This window comes from Mesoplodon densirostris, chromosome 8, assembly GCF_025265405.1.
Source record: "Mesoplodon densirostris isolate mMesDen1 chromosome 8, mMesDen1 primary haplotype, whole genome shotgun sequence".
Classification (NCBI taxonomy): domain Eukaryota; kingdom Metazoa; phylum Chordata; class Mammalia; order Artiodactyla; family Ziphiidae; genus Mesoplodon; species Mesoplodon densirostris.
The window spans coordinates 89,995,047-90,009,054 of NC_082668.1; the positions used below are offsets into that span (position 1 = coordinate 89,995,047).

At 37.7% G+C, this 14,008-nt stretch overlaps 1 protein-coding gene across 1 annotated transcript in view; it reads left to right on the forward strand.

Annotated features, from left to right (window-relative positions):
• Positions 1-5,050, forward strand: part of DCAF17 (DDB1 and CUL4 associated factor 17) — a 37,252-nt gene extending 32,202 nt beyond the window's left edge. Inside the window, exon 14 of the mRNA XM_060107018.1 lies at positions 314-5,050. Within this exon, the coding sequence (XP_059963001.1) occupies positions 314-481 (168 nt within the window). The 3' untranslated portion in view covers positions 482-5,050. The remainder of the gene's footprint in view (positions 1-313) is intronic.
• Positions 5,051-14,008: the final 8,958 nt, after the last annotated feature.

Below are 14,008 nucleotides of genomic sequence, written 5' to 3' on the forward strand. Positions count from 1 at the left end.
TATCTGTGGAGAACCTGAAAGATTGAGCAACTTGGCCACGGTCACAAGTGAAATAGTGGCAATGTTGGCAATAGAATCTGGGTGTTCAGACTCCTAAGTCCAGGGTTCTTTTCATTCTCAACATTTTGTGTCATGCTTTTCTCATATTTGTGCATATACACAAATAATGAAAAATAAACTATTTCTGGCAGCTATTTTGCCTCCAAGTGTATATTTGAACATCCCTAGCATAGACGCTGTGACATTTTAATGACCCAGTAGTGAATATGATTATGTGAAGAGGAGATTCCATTTGCCTTTGTTTTCGTTACAGACTTATAGCCACGAAGTTTACTTTGACAGAGACTTGGTACTACACATAGAACAGAAACCCAGCAGGGTCTTCAGCTGCTATGTTTACCAGATGGTATGTGACCCTGGGGAAGAAGAAGAAACCACAAACAGAAGTTGTAAAAAAGATTGCGGTAATTTTAAGTTTTGAGATGTATTTTGAGATGTAACTTCTGAGACTTCTGAGACTTCTAGCCAAACACCCCAGCAGCCATGTCCAGTCCTCCTCTTTATTATCTGCATAGCATATTCTCCAGTATTTTCCAGAAAGGGTCTTGTGTTGACTTCAGATGACTGTGACTTCTTTTTTAAACTCTTGCCATACAAGGTGGTGAGGACTTCATTTTATGTAGAGATTTTTTACAATGACATCCCAAGAAGTCTAACATTTTGCAGTTTTTAGGCGGGTAGTGATGCAAATATAAAACATTGAAGAGCAGAGAAAGAGGTTAATTCTAATTATTGGGAGAGGGTCATTGATGAGTAGGTGTTTAACGTGGTTGTTAAAGGATGGCCTGGGATTTTGATTGGTAAAACTAAGGGGGAGAGATAAAAAGAAAGATACAAAAGATACAGAAAGAAATCAAGAAATCCTGTATCCTCTCACCCAAACTTTATTTAAGGATGGAAAATGAGATGTATAATATGAAAGCATACTTTGAGCCAAAAATGTGTCATCACAGTTTAAAAAAAATGTATATGTATATATGTTTTGTATTTGTATATAGTATCAGGAATTGGCTATAGTTCCCCAATTATCTTTCCTTCCATGGTTTTATTCTCTTGGTTTGTTGTTCCCATTGGTTTTTTGTGTTTCTATTAGGCTAATGTAAAAGATATCAAGCAAACTGTAAGTGAACATTTTTTCTCTCATATGTAGGCTGTTTAGCTGTTACTATATCTAAGAATGTTGTATTCATTTCACTCTTCTATTTATTTGGTGAGTCTTCCAATTCTGCTTAGGCAATCTTTTCACACCTAGGCAATAAGATAAAGGTATCCTGGGTTGTACCAGCCCTGCTCCCTGTAGAAGAGTAGATAAAGTCCCAGGAGTTCTTACGAGCTTAGAAACTGACTGGCAGCTAGAAAAAGGTTTTGGCTCTATCTTAGCTGTGAGATGAGTATTTTTTTTTCTTTATTAGAACTGATCAAAATATGATCCTTGAACTCAGATAATCATGCTTCGGAATGTTAACTAAAAGCAACCCAAGTAAAGGGGGGAAAATGTTTCTTTGTGGTTCCTGCTTGAAAAATCCAGTTGCTTGCAATCCACATGTTTAGCACATTTCTCTGATTCAGGCTCAAAAGAATAACTAGTAAAAATAGAAGGGGAGGAGACAGCAGTGAAAATCATTGCTGATTCAAATTTAAAATTAAAAGATGGGATTTTAGCTTGGATGATTTACATCAAAATCCTCCAGTTTTTCCTTCAATTTTGGCCTGATCCCATGTTAAGAACAATGTGAATTCTGCCCTCTTCTGCCCTTGAAGTTTGCAGATAAATTTCAGGCTAATTATGATCAACAGGGCTGGTGAGAGAAAGGCGTTAGCTATTCCGAAAGTCTAGAAATCAGTAGTAGAGTCCATAAATTAAAAAAAAAATAAAGGGAACAAACCTAAAACTGTCTTTTGTGCAATAGAAAAGAAGATTGCTAACATTTTAGAATAAGGGAAAATATTTATATGTTGGCTAAAAATAAATCTTTCTGAATCTGCACTTATGTATAATAACCACTTGGGAAAGTAAAAGTGATTACCTCATGAGCAAGATGATAAAACTATCTTCATATATTAAATTCTCATACTTTCATATCTACTAGTTGAAAAATCCATTCTCGTTTTATGCATATTTAATAGTACTATTTAATATAATATTTGAAGTCAGAGTATTTTGGAGATATGATTGTGATTACAAAGCACAGTTATGAATAGCTGAATAGTTATGATGTGCTAGATATTGCCCCAAACTTCCAACTAGACATGAGCTATATCTAAATAGTCCTGCCCAGTGAATTTATATCTTGAAACAAGTTCGATAAGAGGAAGTAGATAAATATCAGAGGAAAGAAAAGAAACCAGTATGGTGGGTTTCAAAGCAGATGCAGTGCTATGTAAAGGCAGAAAGCCTGCTCTCCATTTCCAAAAGTGTTTCAGAAAAGGATGTCTTAAGACTTCAATCCTGTCAGATTTTTTTTAAAAAGCAGGTTTGTTGAGTTTACCTTTCTCTAAGTCATTGCCTTCTTTTGATGAAGGAATTCATCTGTTCAGAAAGGCATCTGAGACCTATCTGAGATTCTTGGCTGCTTTTTTGGTGGGGGCAGGGTTGGGTGGAATACTTCCAGTCAAGACAGGAACTGACCGCTAAGAAACGCCTACTGTCTGACTGCTGCCCACATGAAACTAGACCTGGATGCACATGCCATATGGGCCAGGCAGGAAATGCACCTAGTGTGAAAGACAATAGGGAGTTGTGGACAGTGTAACAAATAGGAGAGCTATGCCCCAACTAAAGGGACAAGCTGCTACTGCTTAGTTAATTAAGCTGCTACTGCTTAGTTTCAGCCAGTTGTAACATGATGTGGGAATGTGGACTGCATGATTGTTAACAGGAAGGTTAATTAAAAGGGTGCCAAAAGATAAAGAAGATAGCAAAGGATGTGGGAAATGCACAGGTAACAGACATAGCAGGAAACAATAGAGCATGCTTCCCCCAAAATTATTGGCTTCCCAGCTCCCCACAGTGGCATGCAGCTGCTCATTCCGCCGCCTGCAAGACATGAGACTGCTGTTCCCCTGAGGGTAGAGGGAAGTGGTAGTTAATATCCTCCTGCCCCTCCTTAACCCTCCTCTCTCTCTGACTATTTTAGAGGCTTTAACTATGTGCCAGCCTACTTAACAGGTGCTAGTGACAGGCATAAAACATTATGGGTGACATATCTGAGATTGGGTGAAACAGGGTAGCAAGATTGGGTGAAACAGGGTAGCTTCTTTTAGCAGGTCCAGATATTAAGCTGATGAGAGGTATATTTCTGCATTTCTCTCTTTGATCTAAGAGTCTGAATTCTCACAGTATCAGTGCAGCAAGATTATTGTTCTTTGACTTTCTAAAACATTTCTCGCAACTCAGAGAGAAAACAAAACAAATCCTATCGTAGTTGCTATTTGAACTACATTGTGAGGAGATGATACTGTTCTATTTAAACAAACTGAGGTTTTGTTCCACATTTTTCCATCAGTTGAATGTTTTGTTTCTTGTACATACTTTTTTCTTAATGATAACATATTTATTGAGTTCTTTCTATCTGCCAATCACTGTGATACATGTAAAATGAATTGTCTCACTTAACATTCAAAATAACCATATGAGGTATGAACTACCATTTTTCTTCCTCATTTGTAAAATGAGGAAAGTGAGGCTTACAGAAGTTAATTTGCCCAAGGGCCTACAACTAATAAGTGCAGAGATGGGAAACACATTCAGATTTGTTTGACACAAACTTATGCCAAATTTCCTCTAAAGCTCTCAAAAGGCAAAGGATGTTATTTTATCCCATATGTAGCATATTAACAATGATAACGTTGGGTAAATAGGAAAATGCTTGAAAGTCTTTTTAAAAAAAGGTTAGATACCGAATTTTGGATAAAGTTTGGATGAGAAACAATTGGCCTATTCATGTATATAACGACATAAAAGATGGCTCTTCATGCAATGGCTGAAAAAAGTCAGTTTTTAAAAAGGTACAAAAGAAATGGTACTCTCATCTTGTTTGTGGTGATAATAAACACCAGTATTAGTAATTACTCTTAATGTAACTTGGCTTTCTTTTCAATAATTAATATGTTTTCTTACCTTTCTTACAATGTTTACATGTATGATTTACCTTTTAGAATCCCAGGGATTATGCTGGGCTAATTTCCAGTCCCTGTGTTTCTATAGAGTCTCTATCCTATAGAAAGAATAATTTATTTCAGGCCAAGGATATATAATAGAAAGATAAGGCCAACTGGCTTTTCCTAATCATTTTATTATAAAAATTTTCAAACATACAGCAAAATTGAGAGAATTTTACAGTAAATACCCAAATACCAACCACATGGATTCTACATTTTATTCTACACGTTTTATTACTTATCCATCCATGTTATTTTTATGATGCTTTTCAAAATAAATTGCAGACATCAGTATATATCCCCCTAATACTTCAAAAGGCATATCATTAAGTAGGGTTTAGTATGGTTTCATTTTTTTCATTTTTAAGGTACATTCACATGCAGTGTAATGCGTAATGTTAAGTATAAGTTTGCTAATTTTTCCCAAATCCATACACCTGTGTAACCCAAACCCTTTTCAAAATTTAGAACATTGCAATCATGCCAGAAAGTTTCCTCATGCCCCTTCCCAGTCATTCCCTACCCGAACTCTCAGATGTAACTACTGTTCTGATTATTTTGCCTCACAGATTAAATTTTTCTATTCTAAAAGAAATCATGCAAAGCATAATGCCTCTTTCACTCAGCATGTTTTTGAGATTAATTCATGTTGCCTGTATCAGTGGTTCATTCCTTTTTATTGCTGAGTATTCTCTTGTATGCATATGTCAGTTTGTTTTTTTCCATTTTCCTGTTGATGGACACCTGGGCTGTTTCCACTTTTCTTTTTTTTTTTTTTTTTCCTGTTATAAATAAAGCTGCTATGAACATTCTTATACAAATTTTTTTTTGTGAACAGAAGTCTTTATTCCTCTTGGGTAAACATCTAAGGATGGAATCATTGGGTCCTAGGGTAAGTGTATGTTTAGTTTCATAAAAAACTGCCAGAGCTTTCTTCCAAAGGATTGTACCATTTTACATGTCTTCAACAATGGGGACTTACTGTTACTCCACATTTTCTCCAACATTTGTGTTTGTCTTTTTTATCTTAGTATTTTTGGTGGGTGTGTAATCATTTCCAGTTGATACTTAGATTGTTTCTATAATACTTGTGCCTAGAGTAGCCCTCTTGTCAGATCTATCCCTTCATCTTTTTTGACACCACCCCCCACAAGGAACTGCTGAAAACATTCTTTCTTTGTGATAATAGTTAAAGTAACCTAAAACTCAGGTTGAGTTATTCTTTCTCAAACATGGAATACATTGCTCATCAGTTTCTTTTGCCTTTAATGGAGACCAGCATCTGAGGAAAAACCTGGGTTGCTAAAGGGATATGTCAGACTGTTTCCACATGACTGCTGGAGCTGGACAGGATGGCACCAAAACAGTGTAATAAAACAGAATATGACCTTTTCCTATAATGATTATGAGTTCATGTTATTTCTAAATCAGGTGAATTTTTGATGCTAATAGGAAAGCATATTAAACAACCTTTATCCTTTCCCTATTAACTATATTAGATCTCTGTGTGGTTTTAATTTATATTCCCTTATTAACTAATGATAGTAAGCACATTATGTGTTTGTTTGCCATGTGTAAATTTTTAGTTTTCTTAACAAATTTATTGAGGTATAACGTACTACAACAAACTATGCATATTTAAATAATACAATTTGATCGTTTTGACGTGTATGCATCCATGAAACCATTGCCACAATCAAGATAGTGAATACATCCATCACCCCAAGAAGTTTCCTCTTGCTCCTTTGTAATCCCTCCCTCCTGCCTCTCTGTTCCCTTCCCCCTTCCCAAGTCAACCACTAATCTGTTACTGTCACTTTAGATTAGTTTGAATTTTCTAGAATTTTATATACATGAAGTCACATAGTAACTACCTTTTTTCTGGCTTCTTTCACTCAGTGTTGTTACTTTGAGATCCATCTGCATTGCATGTATCAATAGTTCATTTCTTTTTATTGCTGAGTAGCACTCTACTATATGTATATAATCACAACTTGTTAATACATTTACCTGTTAATGTACATTTGGGTTATTTCCCTTTTTTGGCTACTATGAACAGTTGCATACAAATTTTTATGGACAGACGTATACATTATTTCTGTTTGGTAAATACCAAGGAGAGAATGACTTGAGTCATAGGTTTAGGTGTATGCTTAACTTTTTAAGAAGCTTCCAAACTGTTTTTCCAAAATGGCCAAACAAAATTAATCTGCATGATGTGATACTCTATATAGAGAACCCTAAAAACTCCACATAAAAACTAGTAGAACTAATAAATGAATTCAGGAAGGTAGCAGGATACATGATTAATATACAGAAATCTGTTGCATTTCTTTGTACTAACAATGAAATATCAGAAAGAGAAAGTTTAAAAAAAAATCCTGTTTAAAATTGCATCAAAAAAATACTTAGGAATAAACTTAACCAAGGAGGTGAAAGACCTATACACTGAAAACTAAAGAACATTGATAAAAGAAATTTAAGGTGATTCAAAGAAATGGAAAGATATCCCATGCTCTTTGAGTGGGAGAATTAATATTGTTAAAATGGCCATACTACCCAAAGCACTCTACAGATTTAACGTGATCCCTATCAAAATACCCAGGACATGTTTCACATAGAACCAATAATAGTAACATTTATGTGGAAACGAGGAAGACCCAGAATTGCCAAAGCAATCCTGAGCAAAAAGAACAAAGCTGGCGGCATAGCTCTCCCAGACTTCGGACTATACTACAAAGCTACAGTAATCAAAACAGCATGGTATTGGCACATAAACAGACACATGGATCAATGGAACAGAATAAGATCCCAGAAATAAACACACACCTATGGCCAATTAATCTACAGCAAAGGAGGAAAGAATATACAATGGAGAGAAAACAGTCTCTTCAGCAAGTGGTGTTGGGAAAGCTGGACAGCTACACATAAATCAGTGAAATTAGAAAACTCCCTCACACCATATACAAAAATAAAATGGTTTTAAGACCTAAATACAAGACATGACACCATAAAATTCCCAGTAAAGAACATAGGCAAAACATTCTGGGACATAAATTGTAGCAATATTTTCTTAGATCAGTCTCCCAAGGCAATAGAAATTAAAGCAAAAATAAACAAATGGGACCTAATGAAACTTAAAAGTTTGTGCACAGCAAAGGAAACCATCAACAAAATGAAAAGACAACCTATAGAATGGAGAAAATATTTGCAAACAATACAACTGACAAGGTGTTAATTTCCAAAATACATAAACAGCTCATACAACTTAATTAAAAAAAACAAAAACAAAAACGGCCAAAAGACCTAAATAGACATTTCTCTGAAGAAGACATCCAGATGGCCAAGAGGCACATGAAAAGATGCTCAGCACTGCTAATTTTAGAGAAATGCAAATCAAAACCACAATGAGGTATCACCTCACACCAGTCAGAATGGTTATCATCAAAAAGTCTACAAGTAATAAATGCTGGAGAGGGTGTGAAGGAAAGTGAACGCTCCTACACTGTTGGTGAGAATATAAATTGGTGCAGCCACTATGGAAAACAGTATGGAGGTTCCTTAAAAACTAAAAATAGAACTACCATATGATCCAGCAATCCCACTCCTGGGCATATATCCAGAAAAGATGAAATTAATTTAATCTTCTTAATTCAAGAAGATACATGCATCCCAGTGTTCATAGCAGCACTATTCACAATAACCGAGACAAGGAAGCAACCTAAGTGCCCGTCAACAGACAATTGGTTTAAGAAAATGTAGTATATATACAATGGAATATTACTTAGCTATAAAAAAAGAATGAAATACTGCCTTTTGTAGCAGCATGGATGGACCTAGAGCATATCATACTAAGTGAAGTAAGTCCGACAGGCAAGTATTGTGTGATATCACTAATATGTGGAATCTAAAAAATAATACAAATGAATCTATGTACAAAACAGACAGACTGGGCTTCCCTGGTGGCGCAGTGGTTGAGAGTTCGCCTGCCGATGCAGGGGACACGGGTTCGTGCCCCGGTCCGGGAAGATCCCACATGCCGCGGAGCATCTGGGCCCGTGAGCCATGGCTGCTGGGCCTGCGCGTCCGGAGTCTGTGCTCCGCAACGGGAGAGGCCACAACAGTGAGAGGCCCACGTACCACAAAAAACAAAACAAAACAAAACAAAAAAAACCAGACAGACTCAAACTTATGGTTATCAAAGGGGAAATGGGGGGAGGAATTAGGAGTATGGGATTAACAGATACAAACTACTTCCGCCTGCCGATGCAGGGGATACGGGTTCGTGCCCCGGTCTGGGAGGATCCCATATGCCGCGGAGCGGCTGGGCCCGTGAGCCATGGCCGCTGAGCCTGCGCGTCCGGAGCCTGCGCGTCCGGAGCCTGTGCTCCGCAACGGGGGAGGCCACAACAGTGAGAGGCCCGCATACCGCAAAAAAAAAAAAAAAACAAAACATACAAACTGCTGTAAATAAAGTAAACAGCAAGGATTTATTGTATAACACAGGGAACTATATTCAAAATCTTGTAATAGGATTTCCTTGGTGGTGCAGTGGTTAGGAATCCGCCTGCCAGTGCAGGGGACATGGGTTCGATCCCTGGCCACATGCCATGGAGCAACTGGGCCCATGCGCCACAACTACTGAGCCTGCACTCTAGGGCCCGCGTGCCACAACTACTGAAGCCCGTATGCCTAGAGCTGTTCTCCGCAACAAGAGAAGCCACTGCAATGAGAAGCCCGCGCACCACAATGAGGAGTAGCCCCCGCTCGCTGCAACTAGATAAAGCCTGCATGCAGCAACAAAGACCCAACACAGCCAAAAAAATAAAATTAAAAAAATGTCTTGTAATAACCTATAATGGAAAATAATCTGAAAAAGATACATATATATAACTGACTCATGTTGCTGTACACTTGAAACTAACACAATATTGTAAATCAATTATATTTCTATCTTTTTAAATGTAAATTGCTATGGACAAAGACCAAAAAAAATTAATCTGCAAACTCATGACTGCTTTCCAGCATACCAAGGGCCAACTGTGTTTCTAAAGAACCTCTTTTGCCAGTTATGTGTTTTACTGTCATTATATAATCTATTACATTAATCCATGAAATGTGAGTATTAAAAAGAAAAGTTTGCTTTTACTATTAAAAAGTTAAATGCTTTAGAAAGACTTGCTATAATCAGGTCACTAAAAATTTCTGTCAAATAAGGAGTGGACAAAGTAGCTGTGAAGGATTGAGAGATGTCTTAGCCTTGGGTTCCCTCAGAAACAGAGCCTGAAGCAAAGCGTCTGTGCTACTTTGATAAGGAGTGAAATCCCTGCAGGAATGGTGAGCAGGAGGAATGAAGCAGCTACAGAAGGAAATCCAGTATCAAGCTGGCTAAGTGCAACTAAATGCTTAATCTCATGAATCAACCTCTGAGAAGGCACAGGAACTGCCCCTGGGCAGTATGTGAGGGACAAGATGGGGAAAAATGGAGAATAATCTATCCCCCAGTTCTTATCATCTGCCACTCTTCAAAGCTCACCACCAGAACATCATTCCCCTGAATTTCCAGACTGCACAAGGCTGAGTTCACCTTGACATCAATGGACAGAAACCAAGGGGAACTCAAAAGTGATGAGTGAGGTCGTTAGGCAGGTTGTGCCAGCATGAAGTTTGCAGAATCCACACAGAATGGTGTTGGTCTCAGTGGCTGGAACAAGAGAGGGGTGAGGCCAACAGAATTTGATTTTGTACAAGGTGTCTGATAAAAGGGGGAATTGAAAAAAATGGAAGGATTCTGGACTCAGATTTCTTCAGTTGTATCTCTGGGTTCTGGTCTGCTTTAAAAATACCAGTTCTGGAAATGATATCCAGTGAGTGTGGTTTATGCCAGAAAGATGGCAGAGAACACCAATCAGCAAAATCAAACCTAAAGAAAACTTCTTGGCCTTGTATCAAAGATAGTTAAATGAATGTACCCTTTTATATTTTAAATTGGAATCAAATGTTTATAAGTTGTGTATATCTTTATACAATGATTTCCTTTTTAATTAACTTTTTAAGTTAACTGACCAGCCTTCCTCAATAATGTCAGATAATAGAACTTGTTTATTCTTTCTAAAAGATTAAGCCTTGATAGTTTGATTTTAATAGTTGGGAGATACTGATTTCTTTTTTTTTTTTTTTTTTTTTTTGCGGTATGCGGGCCTCTCACTGTTGTGGCCTCTCCCGTTGCGGAGCACAGGCTCCGGACGCGCAGGCTCAGCGGCCATGGCTCACGGGCCCAGCCGCTCCGCGGCATATGGGATCCTCCCAGACCGGGGCACGAACCCGTATCCCTGCATCGGCAGGCGGACTCTCAACCACTTGCGCCACCAGGGAGGCCCCTGATTTCTTTTTAAATTGAAGTATAGTTGATTAACGTTGTGTTCGTTTCAGGTGTGTAGCAAAGTGGTTCAGTTACACATACATATATTATTTTTCAGATTCTTTTCCATTATAGGTTATTATAAATATTGAATATAGTTCCCTCTGCTGTACAGTAAGATATTGATCTTTAATAACAGCTTTATTGTGCTATAATTCACATACCATAAAATTCACTCTTTGAAAGTGTACAATTCAGTGATTTTTAGTATATTTACAAAGTTGTGCAACCATCATCATTATGTAGTTCTAGAACTTTTCATCACCCCAAAGAGAAACCCTGTACACATTTGCAGTGATTCCCATTCTTCCTTTCCCCCAGTCCCTGGCAACTGCTACTCTACTTTCTGTCTCTATGGATTTGCCTATTCTGGACATTTTATATAAATGAAATCATGCAAAATGTGGCCTTTTGTATATGACTTCTTTCACTCAGCGTAATGTTTTCAAAATTTCATCCATGTTGTATCAGGTATCAGTACTCCATCCCTGTTTTTGGCCAAATAACATTTCACTGTATAAATGTAATATATTTTGTTTATCATTTCATCTGTTGATGGATGAGTTGATTACAATTTTTAGCTATTTTCAATAATGCTGCTGTACACATTTATGTACACGTTTTTGTACAGCTACATGTTTTCAATTCTCCTGATACATACCTAGGAGTAGAATTACTGGGTCATATGGTAGCTCTATGTTTAACTTTTTGAGGAACTGCCAAACTATTTTCCACAGCAGCTGAACCATTTTACATTCTCAACAGCAGTATGCAAGAGGTCCAATTCCTCCACCTCCTTACCAACAATTGTTATTTTCCATTTTTTATTATAGCAATACTAGTGAGTGTAAAGTGTTGTTTCATTGTGGCTTTGATTTTTATTTCCCTAATGACTAATGATGTTGAGCATATTTTCATGTGCTTATTGGCCATTTATATCTTCTTTGGAGACATATCTACTCAAATCCTTTACCCATTTTAATGGGATTGTCTTTTTATAGTTGCGTTGTAAGAGTTCTTTATATATTCTGGATATAAGACCCTTATCAGTTGTGTGACTTGCAAATATTTTCTCTCATTCTGTAGGTGTTTTTTTCTCTTGATGGTGTCCTTTGAAGCATAAAAGTTTTTAATATTGATGAAGTCCAATTTATCTGTTTTTTCTTTTGTTGCTTTTGCTCTTGATGTCGTAAGCAATTTTGATGAAGTCCAATTTATCTGTTTTTTCTTTTGTTGCTTTTGCTCTTGATGTCATAAGAAACAATTGCCTAATCTAAGGTCATGAAAATTTACTCCTATTTTTTGTTTGTTTGTTTGTTTGTTTTTTTAATATTTATTTATTTGGCTGCGTCAGATCCTAGTTGAGGCATGCCGGATCTTCGTTGCAGCATGTGGGCTCTCTAGTTGTGTCTTGTGGGCTCAGGCTTAGTTGCCCTGAGACATGTGGGATCTTAGTTCCCTGAGCAGGGATCGAACCCAGCTCTCCTGCATTGGAAGGCAGATTCTTAACCATTGGACCACCAGGGAAGTCCTACTCCTATTTTTTTTCCAAGAGTTTTTCATCATTTAAGTTGACTGTTAAATCTATAATCTTGGGATGAATGGATTTAATGTTAACACTACTTACTTTTTTATTCCTCCATCTATTACCTGGAAAACAAATGGCAGTTTGATTCTAAATTTATTCACAAACTCGAGGCTGGGGACTGCCCTGGGAGGGGTGAGCATGAGGGCTAGGAGGGATGTTGCTGGGAGTCCATTCCCAGTAAGAGTTGGTGAGAGAAACAGGCCCCAGCCACTGGCCTCACTTAGAGCTAGAGGAATAAGATTTCATCCACTCGTAAAAGGAAGTGCGGGGGAAACAAGGTACTGCCAACATATCAGTTCAGGCCCACTTGTGGGTTATCTTAAATATTTTTACTTCCCCAAAGTTGAGGTGGTTGTGGTTTTCACATGCTCCTACAGTGAGTGAATACACATTCTGTGATCAGTGAGATTAATACCTGTTATTTTATAAATATTGACTCTAATAGGTGACAACAAAATAGTGTCTGTGATATAAGCTTGTATGACTTTCTGAGCAATAATTAACTTTTTCTGTCTCAGAATCTATCTTAGAATTTTGATAATGTATTATAAATATCTGTTACCCATTTTATTTATTTATTTATTTATTTTAATTAATTTATTTTTGGCTGCGTTGGGTCTTTGTTGCTGTGTGCGGGCTTTCTCTAGTTGCAGTGAGCAGGGGCTACTCTTTGCTGCGGTGCATGGGCTTTTCATTGCAGTGGCTTCTCTTGTTGCGGAGCATGGGCTCTAGGCGCATGGACTTCAGTAGTTGTGGCTTGCGGGCTCTAGAGCACAGGCTCAGTAGTTGTGGCACATGGGCTTAGTTGCTCCGCGGCATGTGGGATCTTCCCCCACCAGGGCTCGAACCTGTGTCCCCTGCATTGGCAGGCGGATTCTTAACCACTGTGCTACCAGGGAAGTCCCCCTGTTACCTGTTTTAAACTTAGTAGACTACACAGAAGTGTCTAAGAATGCTTTTGAGTCATCACAGGGACGTGACTGCTAACAAGGACTAAAACATTGAGACACAGCAGCTTCTGTGGCTATCTCATGAGTTTGATCATTGAACTCATTTGGTGCTCTGTCTTCAAAGAGCAGCATTGTTAATTGTGCTTTTAATGACATAGGAATAAAACAAGATGTATTTTAACAGCTATTGATACCTGCTAGAAGAAACGTATGTTAGGCAAGGAAGTGCAGGTAATCCGTGTCAATGAATACTAAAATTGCATACAGATTAATGAAATAAGACTTTGTATCTTCTGATGTTAATCTAAAATTCTGATGATGGAAAATGCTATATTTAGGTGAGTTCAAAAGTGCATAGTCACTGACAGTCATTCTAATAAACAATATCGTTTGGGGTATAGTACTAGACTTAATACCTAGAACATTTACTCATCTTTGAAGTTTTGAAAAATATATTGGTGTTCCAAGGAAAATCAACAGATTAATCAGGAGGGAGGGGAATTTGCCGAGTTCTTTTTTTAGCAGCAAAATAGTACAGACTCATGAAAGACTATGAGGAGTAGGGAATGTCCTTAGTGAAGTAGGATCCAAGGTGTTGGAAGCAGCTGGAAATGCCCCGTTTGGGATTGGTCTGTGTCAGTATATGACTGAGGACAGGAAACCTGGGAATCACAGCTCACTGAAGCTCCTTGGCCTCAAGCTCCTTATCACAAGGGAAGGAACTTAGTTTGAAGTGGTTTCTGGTGGTGTCTCTCCTAAATCTGGGTCTGTATTTCAAGAAAGGGGTCTAGATCTCTTCAAAGAACCAGTTACTGTCAGCCTCTATAT